Source organism: Mytilus californianus, unplaced genomic scaffold (assembly GCF_021869535.1).
Source record: "Mytilus californianus isolate M0D057914Y unplaced genomic scaffold, xbMytCali1.0.p SCAF_2, whole genome shotgun sequence".
NCBI classification, from domain to species: Eukaryota; Metazoa; Mollusca; class Bivalvia; order Mytilida; family Mytilidae; genus Mytilus; species Mytilus californianus.
Window position 1 is genome coordinate 94,359,478 of NW_026262668.1, and position 17,440 is coordinate 94,376,917.

The 17,440-nt window shown below is 31.0% G+C and overlaps 1 protein-coding gene across 11 annotated transcripts in view; it reads left to right on the forward strand.

Moving 5' to 3' along the window:
- Positions 1-16,966, forward strand: part of LOC127730431 (A-kinase anchor protein 9-like) — a 163,007-nt gene extending 146,041 nt beyond the window's left edge. For 9 of the 11 annotated variants that reach the window (XM_052238839.1, XM_052238841.1, XM_052238840.1 and 6 more), the window contains 12 exons: positions 1,309-1,518; positions 1,909-2,058; positions 2,654-2,811; positions 3,164-3,263; positions 3,903-4,085; positions 6,393-6,596; positions 7,593-7,831; positions 8,964-9,046; positions 9,486-9,813; positions 10,555-10,718; positions 12,432-12,466; positions 15,089-16,966. In XM_052238839.1, the coding sequence (XP_052094799.1) occupies positions 1,309-1,518; positions 1,909-2,058; positions 2,654-2,811; positions 3,164-3,263; positions 3,903-4,085; positions 6,393-6,596; positions 7,593-7,831; positions 8,964-9,046; positions 9,486-9,813; positions 10,555-10,718; positions 12,432-12,466; positions 15,089-15,172 (1,938 nt within the window). In that variant the 3' untranslated portion in view covers positions 15,173-16,966. Of the gene's footprint in view, positions 1-1,308; positions 1,519-1,908; positions 2,059-2,653; positions 2,812-3,163; positions 3,264-3,902; positions 4,086-6,392; positions 6,597-7,592; positions 7,832-8,963; positions 9,047-9,485; positions 9,814-10,554; positions 10,719-12,431; positions 12,467-12,757; positions 12,774-15,088 lie in introns of all 11 variants that reach the window. The other 2 variants (XM_052238847.1, XM_052238846.1) reach the window with 2 other exon arrangements.
- Positions 16,967-17,440: the final 474 nt, after the last annotated feature.

The following is a 17,440-nucleotide window of genomic DNA, read 5'->3' on the forward strand; positions in this document are numbered from 1 at the left end:
ACATATCTCACAAGGAATGTGTTTTTCTAATCATATAAAAACTCAGGTAAATTATAATTGATCCATTTTTATACGCCCGTTTACGGGACGTATTATGGTATACCGTTGTCCGTCTATCTGTCTGTCCGTCCGTCCGTCCGTCTGTCCGTCCGTCGTCAACATGTCGGACATTAACTCAAAAACGCTTTAACCAATTTGCATAAAACTTTGGTGAATTGTTTATATCTATTGATGTGAGTTCCCTTTCGTTTTTTATAAATTTTAGATTTTACGTTTTCCAGTTATGGGGTTTTATTCATTAAAAAAAAGGGGATTTTCCAGTTTTCAGACAATAACTCAAGAATGCTTTCACCAACTTGCAAGGAATTTTGGTTACTTGTTTATATCTATTGACATGAGCTCCCTTTTGATTTTTATAAATTTTAGATTTTACGTTTCCAAGTTACAGGGTTTTATTCATAAAAAAAAGGGGGATTTTCCAGTTTTTGGACAATAACACAAAAATGCTTTCAGCAGTTCTCATGAAACTTTGATGAATTGTTGATATCTTTAGAATTTTATACATTTTAGATTTTACATTTCCGAGTTATGGGGTTTTATTCATTAAAAAAGGGGTGATTTTCCAGTTTTCAGACAATAACTCAAAAATGCTTTCAGCAATTCTTATGAAACTTTGGTGAATTGTTTATATCTATTGATGTAAACTCCCTTTAGAATTTTATAAATGTTATTTGTTTATATTCTGACAACAGATTTACTAAGTATTGCGCAACAGCATAATGTATTGCACAACAGCAAGAAATCTTTAATTGAATATAAATTCAATTCATATAACCAATTTCAAGTTCCTAGACTACATTTATTCAGAAACCTTAATATGTCAAATATTTAATTACAATCCAAATTCAGACCTGTATCAAGCTTGAATAGTGTCCATTTTTGCCCCAACTGTTCAGGGTTGGACCTCTGCGGGCGTATCCAGCTGCGCTCAGGGAAGCAGTTTATTCCTTTTTAGTTACCCTCTTTCTTTCATAAGAATTTATTATTATGAGGAAATGCTGATTTTTATGGAGAAGCAAACCAAGGATACCAGGCTATAAAAACAGTATCTGCACAGTGTCTGAAAATCTGTGAGGAAATTGTGCTACAAAACAGTAGAGAAAGCACGAGAAGATGTACCTTAAGCTTGGGCAAATTAATGCTATTTCTCCTGACTATTAAGTTATATATTTATACAACTTTTTTAAATATTTATACATACATATTGGCTTTAATGTCTTTGCTTTCATAAATTATTTCTATTTTTAGCTGCAGAAACTGGACATTACTCGTCACTATGAACATGAAAGAGACCAGTTAAATAGGGTCAAAGTTGAGAGGGACCAGACACGTAATGACATGAAGATAATGAAGGAAAGAGAAAATGAAAGAGAAAGACAGAGAGATACTGAAAAAATAGCAGATAAACGATCAGCTAGGCAGTTAGAAAGAGAAAGAGATGATTTTAAAATGAAACTGGTACAAAAAATCTTGATTTTTATTGTGAACATGTAACAAGAAAAAACCAAACAAAATAGCTCTATTATATTTTCTTATATGTGATTGTATTTACATGAAACAGATTTCATCTTGAAATAATGGACTAAATCTTTTGGGGCCAAATTGGGAATTTGATGCTTCTACTCCTGTAATGAAAATTGAAGAGATAGCCATTTTACCACTTAAATAGCCATTTTACAAATTTTACTGTAATTGCCACAACAAATAATGTATTAATTTGTAAACATTACAATCCTTGTATGATAGAACTTTCTTAATGATGAATTTATACAACCAATAACCATTTATAGTTAATTAGAATTAATCTTTACATTTAAGCATTTATTATAATTTATCTTTACATTTTAGCATGAAGCTGATCTAGAAATGCAGAGATTGAAACAGAAAATTCTAAACTTAGAAGAACAAGTAACCATAAGCAAAGAAAAAGAGATGGATATTATGAGAGATTACGAACAGGAAAAACTACGCACATTACATAATCAGTCTTTTGAAAGGGTATGTTTACTGGAAACTTATTACATTCAGTCAGCAGAAGATTTGTTTATGGAAAATACTCTTTTAGATTTTATTGATTTTAAAATAAACGTTCCACAATAGTTATTGGAAATGATAGCAGAACACATTGTTTTCTCTTAAGCATTATTTTGACCTTTAAACCTACGATCAACTATACTAAAAGAAGAATGAGGTTTGAATAATAAAATTGGAAAGATATTTTGTTTACATATAATTAAGTCTGGTAAAACTGCAAGTATTGTTATCTCATCTTTGTCAAGTGAAATCAACTCAATTAACTGGAATATTAGGACTAAAGGTATTACCAGCTTGCCATGAATACAATGAAATCTGCTTTAAAGGATCGTCTATATGACAAATTATAGCTTATAAGGGGCTTTCAGGAAAATTCCTTTCACGAAAAGAACTAGTTAAAGAACCTTAGTATGAAGTGCACCTGCTCAATGTTTCCAGTTCTAATAATAAAAATCTTATAAATGGATTGCCCTTACCTGATATTATGGGCATTGGAATTAATATCATATAACCATATATTCTCCTAAGATTGAGTTACCAATATACTTTCTATATATAGGAAATGTCGCTGAGAAATGAAGGATCTCCTGAGAGTGATATAGAATCTACAGAACAGAGAGAGAACTGGAAAGTCTACAAGGCACAGCTTGAGAGTCTCTGTCAGAGCCTACAATACCAGATGTTACAGTTTCAAGATAAGATAGGACAACTTGTAAAGTAAGAGTTTGTTATTTAAGAATAATTTATGGCACCAAAAAAATTCATTTGGAACTTATTTTATACATTTCAAAAGATTGAAAAATATTTTTTTTGAAATTGTGTTGGCACACATTGTGGCTTGTGGGACAGATATAACTTTAAATCTTGATTTTAGTATGTCATAACTCTTCCAGAATTAAAAGGAATTGTATTTGCACATTTGTGATTTATAAATTTGTTTGTGTAATATAGAAAATTGGCACAGGAAAATGATGGTCAGTCAAGGTTAACCATATGTTGTTTCTTATAAATAGTTCTATAATAAATAAGGTTTAGGAAGTATACAATGAGGATATTTATCATTTTGTAGGTCAGATGATAATGAGGAGACAAGTGCTATACAGAATTCTGTCAAAGATTTACTGAATGAGCTTCGACATGTACAGATACCACTCACATTTGAATCTGGGGTATGTACCTCAGACATACAATTAACACATATTAAATTTATGGCAATTGAAAACAGGTCTGATTTTGGTATAATGTTGTCCTTCTGGGTAGTAGAAATGTTTAATGATTACTCATGTATGCCTCAAAAGAAAATTACAGGGAATATGAGAGTGAGGTCGTGTTGCAGATTAATGGGACATTCTGACGACAGTGGAAAGAGGGAGTTTTTTAAAATGTTGGGCACTTACTAAAATTAGCTTTGACTGATTTTTCACAAATTTAAGAATGGTGGTTTGAGGGTCTGTATGCTTTTGACCATTTATATCTCATGTATTCTTTGGCAGTTTGTTAAATTTACTCACAAATTGTCTTGACTTGGAGTGATGCAGAGCTAGACATATTGGATGAGCATTATTTCTGACTTGGAGTGATAAAGTGCTAGACATATTGGATGAGCTCTGTCTTGCTGTTGATGACTATATGGACCTCTAGAAATGTATTGTAGGTTTTGTAATGCTTTTGGGTTGCTGTCTCATTTTGTACCCCACAACTTATAAATGATAAAGGTCCAGATTACAAATAAAAGAAACCGTGATGATTAAAGGATCAGATATAACAATGAAAATGTGAAAAAGAATTATATTTTATGTTATATTCAGGCTGACAGAAACCTTATGTCCAGACCAGATCTGAATGCTGTGAACGGCCGTATATTACATCATAACAATGAGCTTACAAACTTTGTCTCCAGACTAACTGAGGAGAAAATAGAGCTACGCAAGACTCTTGGTCGCCTGGAGGAGGATATATGGCGATACAGACAGAGAGATAATGCTGTACAGGTTAGAGATTATTGTTGTAACTTCATATTGACCCATAACTTCATTTTTCTGTTGTCCAAGTAGCTGAAATAGATAACAGTAATCACTTTGTTACTTGAATTTAAATCAATTCAATCGATAAAAACTTTTATAGTCAAAATATCATCCCTAGAAGACTGCTTTAAAGTTTTATTATTAAATACTTATGAGTTATCTTATAATGTGTCCTGTTTGACAACTTTACTGTTCAGAATATCTGTAAACATCTTCCAAAATTTTATACCCCCTTTGTTTGGGGGGGTATATAGAAATCACCATGTCTTTCTGTCTCTCTGTCTGTCCATCCTGCACTCTTCGAGTCCGGCCCATAAATTTTGAACCGTAAAACTAAGGATACCGTCTTTTGGTGTGTATAGTGCGCATTTGTGTATTGTGCGCACCCCCTTTATGGTCCAAGAACTTGAGAAAAAAGTTTCTTGTTCATATAATACTCATAGACAAAAGTCACAGCTCCAAAATCGGCAAACTGGAAGTCTACCTGTAAGCTGGAAGTCTTTTAAATGGACGCCAATGTCAGAGAATTCCGTACGGAATACGTAATTAATACGAAATTGCAAATATTCTGACAAATGAATAAGAATTTTATTTTAAAATGTAAGTAGATAAATCTTCATTTAAGTTTGTTTTTTAAAACCAAATTTAATAAATTGTTTGAGTATCAAAGACAAGATTAAATATCCTTATTAATGTTCTGATTGAAACAATAACATAATTATGAATCAGTCAAATAATTATCATTAACATCTATTTCTTCATCTTTAATGATTAATAAACACATGTAAGCCATGCATTCATTAGATTGTATTATCTTGTATATTAGCTGTTAATCCGGATTATCACACCTCAATCAATGGGTCTAATCGATGTCAAAACAAATCAATGAAAGGTTCACCTTGTTCGTAATTAAATTCGTTCAGGTTACAATTATGGGATTATCATGTTTTCAATCATAATTTCTTGAAAGGTTTTAAACAGTTGTTTAAATGTTACAAAGTAGAAACGTATTTATAAAAAAAACTTCTCCTAGACTAAATCATCACGTTACAATATTAAGTCACATGACTGGCGATCACTTGATACATTAGAAAAAAATGGTGGTTTATCTTTTCAAAACGAGCGTGGTTTATTCAATTTTCATACTCTTATCTTCTACTCTCCATGATGAACACATACAAAAACAGTAAATTATGACAACAAGAAACACAAAGGCTAATTTAACCGACAACAAAAGCTTTATTGTGTCTTTATTAAGACATGGCAAACTTCCGGAATGCAAACAGATGGACAAATTTACATGATAAACGTAACTACAGAGATATAAAATGTATTTTATAATTGAATAAAACATGACATATCAAGAACAATAAGATACATATTACAAATATAACATGTAAAACATAGTAACAATCAAGGTTTTAGCAAAAAATTCCATACTCATCACTTCACCTGGTATTTTCTTTGTCAGAGTTTGGACCTGAAAAAAGACTTAAAAAAATGTTTGTAAGCATGTATAATGCCCACCTCTCTTACAAGAAACACGACCCAGGGTATAAATGTGCGCACTATACACATTCCTTGATGGTAATCAAACTTGGTATGCACTTGCATCATAGGCTGGGGTCATGTCAAAGTCGGATCACTCTGACCTTGACTGACTTTTGACCCCTACGATAGTAAAACCCTCTTTGGGACATATCTTTTGAACCATAAAACTTAGGTTAATCAATCTTGGTATGCAATTTCATCATGAGCTGGGGTGTGTCATATACCAGTCAGGTCATTCTGGCCTTGACTTTGACTTTTGACCCTATGATAGTACAACTTGTCTGGGACATATTTTATTAACCGTAAAACATCGGTTAACCAAACTTTGTATGCTGTAGCATCATGGGCTGGGAGTGTGTCATATAACAAAGTCAGATCACTCTGACATTGACTTTAACCCTTATGATAGTATAACTATGTCCAGGGCATATCTTTTGAACCGTAAAACTTTTGTAAGCCAGACTTGGTATGTAGTTGCATCATGGGCTGAGGATGTGTCATATTCCAAAGTCAGATCACTCTGACCTTTGACACCTTATCATTAACCATCTGTCAGTCTAACACAGAGGCAATGATTATGTAAAATGAATGGCTGAAAACAAGAAATCTCAACACTTAATTTCACAGCAGCAACTAAAATGCATGTACAGGGTCTGAGATAGTTGAAAAACTTTTAAGTGTCAATACTGGAATGTATGATGTATTTGATTTGTAATATTTTAGAATGGGGACCAGACCAATTCACATTTTACTGACAAACATTTAGAAGATAAAGCAGAATGGGCCAAAGAGAGGCTTTCTCTACAGCTTTCACTCAATGATGCTGAGAGACAGATAGAACAGCAACAACATGATCTAAAAATAGAAAGAGATAGAAGATCTACATTGCCATCATCTGGTGTTCTATCTGATCATGACAAAGATAAAGTAAGTTTTTACCAGAACAATTCAGTTTTCATTTTCTTCTGCTTTTTCATAGCTACATTAACGCCTGAAGGTCTAGTCAATGAAAAATACTCAGTTAATCATTGGAAATTAGCTTTTTATTCACCAATCTCGATAACACTATGCTACCAGTTGATTTGCTCTCTCATCCAGAGAGCACCAATCAAAATCCTGGATTCCTGACACATTTTAATTGTATAAAGAGTTCAGGCCCTTGCGAATGTGAGAGTTAATCATGTGGATAGCATGAATTAATCAGTTTAAGTAAGTTTAAAAAGATTATGAACTCTCTATAGGTAATAAGGAAGGTCAATCTTGTGGGATGAATTAAGAAACTACTGTGAAAATATTACATAAGTCATGATACTAAATAAGGAAAATTAACTACTGCATGTTAAGTTCTTGTTAATGTGATACTCAAATAGTTGCATTATTTGAAATAATTAAAACCTCACAATATTTCTGAATTTACAGTATTATAAGTATTCCATTGTTCATGCTGTTGATGTAAGAAATAAACATACCACTTTGAAATAAAAAAAATGTAGAAGCACTTACAAATATGTCCTTACATATTACTGTTGAACATTATTATGCCCCACCTACGATAGTAGTAGGGGCATTATGTTTTCTGGTCTGTGCGTCCTTTCGTTCGTTCATCCGTTCCTTTGTCTGTCCGTCCATCTGTTCCACTTCAGGTTAAAGTCTTTGGTCAAGGTAGTTTTTGATGAAGTTAAAGTCCAATCAACTTGAAACTTAAAACACATGTTCCCTATGATATGATCTTTCTAATTTTAATGCCAAATTAGAGTTTTGAGCCCAATTTCACAGTCCACTGAACATAGAAAAAGACAGTGCGAGTGAGGCATCCGTGTACTATGGACACATTCTTGTTTTTATTCTATTTTTAGAAAATTTAAATGTAACTAACAAACAAAAAGATCTACATTTTACAAATATAAGTTGTTGTTATTTCAGATGCAGAGATTGTATGGTAAATATTTGAGGACAGAGAGTTACAGAAAGGCACTGATATACCAGAAAAAGTACCTGTTGTTATTGTTGGGTGGTTTCCAGGACTGTGAACAAACTACTTTAGCATTAATAGCCAGAATGGGGGCTTTTCCATCACCTCAGGACATGCAGCCTCGTACATCACACAGTCGATTATACACTATTTTTAGAAGTGCTGCTAGAGTAGTTGTGGCTGTTAGTAGGTCAGTGTTTGTACTTATGTCTGGGTATTTGTTCTTACACAATTATCAGATTTTACAGATATATTTGAGTTTGTAGGTAATTTAATATGATAAAAAGTATATATAGAATAATAGATGTGTGGTTTTCTTCAATGAAACAACAGTCCTGTGTTACTTAAGAACCAAAAGAGATCTGGAGGTCAATAGCCTTCTAATTGGTAATTTGTTATAATAACAATTGTATATCTTGAGAGTTAAAGATATAAGCTTTTTAAAATATCATTAGTTATTACCATTAGTTTTTTATTGTTTGAAAAATACTTTTGATGTTTTGTATATGGGTACATCAACTTAAGACAATGTGTCATGTAACCTTTGATGTGACATTTGACATTGAACTATGACCTCAAGGACTACTATTTTAATACATGTACCAGTATATCATCCTATTAATATATAAATCAAATTAGCCATGTTGAAAGGGTTGAAGTATTTAACTTCTTATGCAATTTCAGGGGCTACATAATGACTCTTCCATACCACTCCTTCAAATGCATTAGTATATGATATCAATGATGTGTCAAGTAATGTTTATTGATTTTTATACCCCTGCTTTAAAAAAGTGGGGGATATATTGTTTTACCTCTGTCTGTCCGTCAGTCCATCCATCCGTCAGTCCGTCCGTCCATCCGTCCCATGAATAATTTTCGTCACATCTTTCTCAAGAACTACATTACAAGAATTTCTGAAATTTGGTTTCAGGATTTATATCAGTCAGCTATACCGTGTGATGCGTTTTCAGATTCATTACTCAACAACTTCCTGCATACCGAACACTTGTATCATTTTACACATGATAGCCAAGTTGAAAATTTTCGTCACATTTTTCTCAGAAACTACAATACAAGGATTTCTGAAATTTGGTTTCAGGGTTTATATAAGTCAGCTATACTGTGTGATGCATTTTCAGATTCATCACTCAACAACTTCCTGTTTACCGAACACTTACATATTTTTACACTATTAAAATTATCCACTTGCGGCGTGGGTATCATCAGTGAGCAGTAGCTCGCAGTTTCACTTGTTTTTATTAAAAACAAATGGCATAGATGAACGTTTAGCATAAAATTATTATATAATTTTTTTGTTTTAGAATGAAGTTTCTGGTCAACAAATGGAAGAGAGCAACAAGAGTTGGTTCTCCTGTAGTATCTGGTACAGTTGATTCCCAGCAAGGTAAGAGAAAGATTCTTTACTATTCCACTGCTTACTTAGGCAGCAGTGTATAGTGATCCTTTTGTTCATCCATTTGTTTCTTCTTCTGTTTGCATTTAGTATACTACTCACCTCCTAAACATGACATTAGATTCACTGAAACTTTTACAAACTCTTTTGCTTTTAATGACATTGTGCAGCAAATGTTTTATTTTTTTATCAAAAAGATTTTAGGGGTTTCACATATATCTATGTGAATCTTGCTATAACTACAAAAGGGTAGTCATCTTGTATTAGCAATAACAAAAACAATGACCTTGTTTAAATGAAACTTTCATAGAATCTTTCTAACATAATGTTTTTCCTATTGGATTAATTTTGGGGGGTTTAAAGCAGCAAAAAATGGACTTTATCATATCTATACAAATTAACCATATTTTGGATACATTTTTGATTGCAGGTTACATGCCAACCAATAGGAGTTATTCTCCTCATGCCAGATCTTCCTCTTCACCACATACCAGCATTAATGGTCTATATCATATGTCACCATATCTGTCTACAACATCTCAAAGATTCCGTACAACATCCTCACCACATCCAACTTCCCTAGGTCAGATGTATGGGTCACCAATTGTAGGTCACGACCTTAATTTTCATCCATCTTCAACACATGCAGTTAATGGTCGTACATCACCATATACCAATGGTACATTACCAGGTCTGAATGGTGACTTGTCAAAAGATTATAGATCATCACCATCGTTACAAACCTCTGGTGCTAGAAGGTATGTTTATCAATTTCTATATAAATGAGAAAAGAGTTGATTTTTTTTTGGAAAAAAAATTACTATAATTATTAACAGAATTAGTCCTTTTCACTAGGGACCTCTTGGCCGATTGTTCTAAGTAGTTGAACTACTGTATCACTAGCTTGTCAACACTGAGGTCATGAGTTGGAATACTGCACATGGCAGGTGCACTCGACTACAATCTTAATTGATTAGGATTGTCAATTTTCCACTGAAGGTCAGTGGTTCTCTTTGGCCACTCCGGATTCCTCCAACAATAAAAACTGACTGCCAAGAAATAGCACAATAGTGCTGAAAGTGGTGTTAAACACCAATCAATCAATCATTTTCTCTACAATGCCAATTCAAAAGAGAATTCTTACAGTTCCTTGCATGAATCAACTTCAACAGATACTGGTCTGCTAGGCACTTCTTACAAAAATTGCTCAGTCTGATCCATTGAGAATTTCTGTTGACTTGTCGAATAACTTATCTGAAACAGAATATTCTGAATTTTAGGAATATTTAATGGAGGATTTCAATGTTAGCAAATAACAATTGTGTAATTGAAAACAAATAAGATGAGAACAAAATTGTACGTGAAATCCAAAAAAAAGCATTGCTTGTTTATGTAATAAGAGAATTAGCTGATACTCATAAAGTACTTTAGCAAGAATACAAGGATGATATTCTCCAAATCCTTTTCTATGGATATAACAATTAAAAATATATTTGTAGAAAAATCCTGTCCACACCAACATCATCACCAACTGTAAGTAGAGACAGAGAAAGTCCACAGCCACAGCGGAGAGTGAGAATAGTTGATGACCAGCCTTCATTACAAGACAGTTATATAGAGAGATTAGAAAGTCTACAAAAGAAGCTTGGCAGCATAGATAGTGGTTAGTACATATGTCAAATAAATAAAACATCTTTTTTTACAATGAGCTGTTAAAACTCAATAAATCTAAGGGATTGAACAACTAAATTGAGTCAAAATTGCTCTTGATTGATCTTAACATCATAAATGTCTGTGGATTAAAACTTAGTTGCATAGAATATGTGCTTTGTATCCATTTTTAACATTTTGAATATATGTTTTCACAAATTAAATGTACTTCTATAAACTATAAGAACTCAATGATGATAATTTACATTTATATTTCTTGGTGAGGACTTGTGCATAACCTCACAATAAATGAGGTTATGAATCAAACTAATTTCAGCTCATCAAAGTTACAAATGCATTAAACAAATGAGAACTTTGCAGTGACTAGCTTTTTATTCAGGAAACTTATTCGGATACACAATAAATGTGTTCATAATATTTCACACTTCTGACCCAGAAAAAAGGTCATTTAGTAAAACTCATCAAAAATAGAAAAAAATGTATTGGAGAAAGAAAATCTTGGCAGTGACTGATAGAAATCCTTGACTTAGAGAGTTATACAAAACTAGATTTAAACAACTTCAATATTTTCAGGATTAATACAAATTAAAAGGATCAAGAAAACAACTCAACTGATAAATACTTTTTGAAAACAATATATAATGCTTGTGAAAGGCAAAGAATATATAATTGGGCAATATTTCAGATTTAAAAAAGAAAAAGTATGCAATTAGAAATCACTAAGTTGCATCTAATTACTGAAAATAACTACATGCAGAATGTAAACTTCTAGAGATAGAGTTACATAAAATTTGTGAAATATAGCTTTAGATGTATGGAATGCAATTAAAAAGTACAATTAAAAGGATTTTCTAAGATTTTGCAGTGTGAAGCTATTTGCCTTTTTTGTGCTTGTGCCTTATTTTCAGTCTAAATATAAAAGCTAATTGATTTATACTATGAACAAATGCTTGTAATGACCAATTTTATACCATAGGGAAATGCTTATAGCAGTGACATGTTACATTTACAAAATTCTGTGGTCTGGTTTTCAAGACATGGCAATTTAAAGTGAACAAAATACTATTTTTTGCTGCTTTTTATGTACTTTTGGTTTACTTACAGATGTTTTTCACAGATTTTTAATTGATTGTATACAAGTAGTATAATTGTTGGATAGATGCAGTTCAACAAGTTCTGAATGCATACAAACTTGTATGAAAATCAGAAATATCACCCAATTACGTATACAAGGATGTATTCAAATTTGTCACAATGCATTTATGTACTACTATCACAATTCGCAAAATGTTTTTAACCCTGGTGGTCCTTTGAGAAAATCTCCTGGTCCTCACTATTATTTCTATTGCAAAATACCAAAATTGTGTCAGTCCTTTGCAAAATGTTGGTTGTCAAATCCTTCGGACCGTCACTTTTCTGTACTATATGATACTTGTGTCAGAACCATATGTCAAAAGTGAATCAGATATTTCATTTGTAAACATAAAGAACTTTTCTTGCACTTATTATAGGTGTATTAGTCAAGGAAGATAAATAAAGGAGTCATCTTGTTGAATAGCAAAAATTTTACAGATCATTTTAAACCATTTATGTTTATCTTCAGAATAGAATTATAATGAAAACTTTTTGGATCTGTTTTTAAGAAATCTTTTATCTTTATCTATATATATCTGATATAATTATATGTGTATATCATGTTGCCAAGGTGAGGAAGGAGATATATCATCGACAGAACAGCATGTAAGGAATGATAGAATTCATTTTTGGTTTAATTTTAAAATATGCTTCAACCATTGAACCATTTTCAGAGGGGATATTAAACAGAATTGAAGTAGGGAAGTGAATAAAGGTTTATAAAGTATATATATTAATCAGAAATATGTTGCTCTTAAATCTTCCAGTTCAGAAAATGGTTTGATGTATTTACCATAGGTTAGAGGTTAAATAAGATGGTAGAATTATTACAAACCTATCCTTGCAGAATTTACCATTGCAGATGCCATACTGAATTTTATTTTATTTTCTCTGTAGAGCTACTAGGATACTGGTATTTGTTACTTTTTTTATTTTAGTTTGGAATTTGGTGAAGGGAATTGGAGAGTGGTCAGCATTTTCTTACCTCCCACAAACCATCACAACATGATTTTAATGATTTACACCACATGTGTGGAATTCAAAATGAATACTGTACTCTTATCCTTTAAAATAAAAAGATAAATTTTAAGCATTTGATAAACTATCAAAAATGTTATAAATGCATATTTGATTGTAGCTACTATGTCATATTAGATAAACTGGATGAAAAATGGAGATTTTTTGTTTTTGATTTTACTATTTGTCCACTGGAAACTTGGGATAAATTTAAATGGCAAGGTGTTGCGGGAGGATATCTAAGGCAAGCCGTTTTACTATTTATTCTAAATTCAAGATATCTAATAAACTTTATAAGATATCTTATATTGGTTATAAGATATCTCATATAATTTTCTTTATGTGATATCTTATAAATTATATGAGATATCTTATAAACTAGATGAGATTTCTTATAAACTATATAAGATATCTTATAAAATATATGAGATATCTTATAATGTATATAAGATATCTTATATAAAAAATATTCATAAGATATATAATTTTCTATATAAGATATCATATAAAGTATATATATAAAGTATATAAGATATCTTGTAAACTTTAGAAGATATCTTATAAACTTGAAAAGATATCTTATAGAGTATATAAGATGTCTTATAAAATTTATAAGATATCTTATAAAAACTAGATTATATAAGATATCTTATATATATTATATGAACAAGGAATTATTTGAATCTGGAATAATTTTGAATATTGGAAAATTGATAAGAAACTTATGATGAAAACTAACCCAACTAAATAGGGTTAGCCATGTGCACATGGCTAAGGTTAACTTTACTTATACTGATATTACAGTATGAACTAACTAACCCCCCGTAGCCATGCATGCATGGCTTTCCCTCCTAAATTGGGTTAGTTTTCATTATGCCTTTTTTATGAATTTTCCAGAATTCAGAATTATTCCAGATTTAAATAATTCCTTGTTTATGAGATATCTTATATATTATATGAGATATTTAGAAGTTAGAATAAATAGTAAAACTGCTTGAAATAGATATCAGTAGTAAATCTGATAAAAACATGGTTTAAAGACTGGGTATACAGTATTCATTTTCACATCAAGTACAGACGATTTAAGGAAGGACTGTTCACCATTTGAAGAGTGTCTTTTCCACACACAGTGTTATTGATTTTTCTTGTTCGTAAATGTTTGAGCTAAAATGTACACAATTTTCAATTTATTAAGTAGAATATAAAATACAAATTTTGCTAAAGATATTATTATTTAAGGGTTTTGTATACTTTGAAAATGTCAAGATCCCATTTTTTATTTTTTTTTGAGGTATTTTTGTTATTAGTCAATTCTAGTACAAAAATAAAGATCATCTCAGTCTGGAAATTCAACCTGTAAGGGTCTGTCTCATTGAGATAGGCCCCATATCTTTTGAGTCATATTAGAAAATTAGAAACATGATATTAACCAGGATATTGTTGATATAATACCTTTGAACTTTTTGTGGAGGAAAAAAATCCAGGAATTATTTTCATTGATAGACCTTTTTTTAAATTTATTTTATTTTATTTTTTTTGGGGGGGAGGGAGGGGGCAACAAAGACTTTCTCATTGACAGACAGAGTACAATATTAAGTTTTTCAACTAATAAACCATGTCCCAAGTACAAAATTTATTCATTTTTAATATATGACATTAAGATTAGTGGATAGAGGATATATGCTATGTGTTTGCCCTGATTTTGCCCCAAAAAAATATGCAAATTTCGTCTTAATTTTTGTGGTTAGCAGACAATGAATCAAGTCTTTGACATCTGATTACTGTAAATTCAGAAATTAATACATGTATTTCTTATTGCAAATCCTTAACTACTGGCAAAAATGGGAGATCTAATTTATGGGATTGCAAAAATTTGTAAAGGAAAATCACTATTGAATTAATGAATTTTAGTTTTCACATTAATAAAAATATCACAATAATTTCTGAATTTACATTACTTTGGCTTCTTGTTTCATTCAACATTTGTTCAAGCAAGAACATGTATGGTTTGTTCTAAAAAGAAATAAAAACAAGAAATAAGCCTTTTCTTTGCAACTAGTTATATATTGATTATGAAAGCAGTATTTTGCAAATTTTCACAGATTTTGAGAAGTACAAGCAATCACATGAAAATATTTTGAATTACAAAATGTTACTTCTTGTATAACAGTGTAATGACACATTGTGATTTTGATTTTTCTTGTTTTCCAGAATCTCCCAGAAGAAAATCTCCGTGGCGGTAGCCCCACGCTTTCCAGTATCAGTTCAGAATCTTCTGAATATTGTCCGCTGTGATCTACATAACTGTGATATATACTGGTGCTGCATACATAATTTATGTTGTCCTCATCTTGAAGGGTTGTCTCAGAATATACTATGAAGATTTTAAATGTGACGTATATGGACCTCTCTTACGTAGTAATTTTATTTGACTTAATAACTTGTTCTGAAGATAGATCAGCAAGTATATGTGTTGGAATGTTTAACCATGTCTATGTGCATATTTATGTGTTTATTTTCGTGGACAGATTACTGTCTCAGATTGAGGGTCCAAAATAATTTGGTCCAAAATCAAATGATATTTGACACTATATGATGTTACTCATAGTAAATTCAAGTTAATTGACATGTATTTGATAAAAATATGTGTTGCCAAAGTATTGTATTCTTGCCACAGTAAAAATTATAAAAGTAATTTTATACAATTTAGGTATGAATATGAAAGTTTTAAAAGGGAAATACAGGTAAAGAGCTTAATTACTCATTTAAGGATATTGATTTTGTCAAAATATGTAAGAAAAAAATAAATGACTTTTTATAACCAGGAATTTTATATTGTAAATTAGGGACCAATAATGTCTTTATATTCAAGGAATTCCAGGAATGTAGCTGACAATCTCTATGTGTTTTTATGTATTGATATTTTTTAAGCATTATTTCAACATCAAATAGCCAAATTTTAAATAAATGAAACATGACATTGCATTTTAAATGTTAGCTTATGTAAATACCCAATATAAAGCAATAGATATCAGCAATTACCCCTTTTTATATTGTATAAAAATGTACAAAATATATGATAATGCAATAGTTTTTGCCATGTAATTAAGCATTAGTGCTTCATTCAGTTAGATACATTATAAATTATTTAACCTCTGGTACTAGTCAGAAATTATAATCAACAATATTTATATCAAAACAAACTTGTCAACAGTTCATTATAAGGTTGTGTGTGCTCATATTTTTATGCTTAACTATTGGAGGGTATTTGTTGGAAGATTATCAAAGCTTTAATATTTTTGGAAAGGAAATGTTCATAATTTTCTTATTTTGTATTTCAAAGAAAAGAGTATTCTTAATAGTATTGTTTGAATTCCATTTTTGAATTGTAAATGGTAGACTGAGGTAGAATTGTAAGAAGCGATTAAATGAATACCTCAAAGATTACATAAGATATTAAATTAGCTTATATATCAGTGGTATCAATGATTTTTGTTGTTCTTAGTATTGATTGACAATGTTTATTATCATGGTTATGGTTGACACTTTGGTATAGATTGTGAAGTTTTTACAAATTTTAAAAGTTGTTTGTATGTTACCAATAGTTAATTTGTTAATGAATTCTAGTGTTTATAAGAGCATTGATTGATGTAGACTCATGCTTTCATTCAAATCAAAATTTACATCTGATATTTTTTATGTATGCTCCTCTTATTTTTTTACACAAGGAAAACATAATCATTCATAGATTTTTATTTATAAGAAACAAAATGGTTATATTGAAATCTTTGTATTTAGTAAAATATTGTGATTTTCCAAATGTAAGTTGTAACTTCATATTATTAAGTAATATACCAGAAAAAGTCTGGAAGTACAAGTTAACATATAGCAAAGAAACACATATAAGTTAGTTATAATACGTAACTTAGCAGCTTTTTCCATTAATAGATAATAATATATTTAGGTAGTATCTGCCAAAGTTTTCATTGTCACATTATTTATGGATGATTGTATTTCTAATGGTTCATTGTACATGTTACCATTGTTTATGGGCACACATTACTCATATTAAATTATTTTATAAACTTATACACTTGTCTGTTTTATTAGAAAAAAAGATTTCCCAACTGACAAGAAGCCAGGTTAACCAAATTTGAATGGGGATATTACACAGAAAAAATTCAAGACCATCATCAGTCATTGTTGTTCATACCTTTTTTGTTCATTTATGAATGTGAAAGATTTAGTTCAGTTATCCACAACTTAAATGAGTCTCAGGGTGATTTAGAGCTTGAAATATTGTATGGACACAGATCTACTGTTGTAGACAATATATTGAGCTCTAGTTGCTTCTTTTGATTTTATTAATCTGGTTTTATTGTCTCGCCTTGGCGGAGTAAAAAAGCGAGACATAGGTATGCTGTTTCCGGCGTTGGCGGCGTCAACAATGTTTTAGTTTGTGATTAGGTTAGTTTATGGTGATCCACTAGTGGTAGGTCAATGATATTTGATATGCAGTTGTATTAGCATTGGCACATCTCATTACAATGGAGATTATTTGCC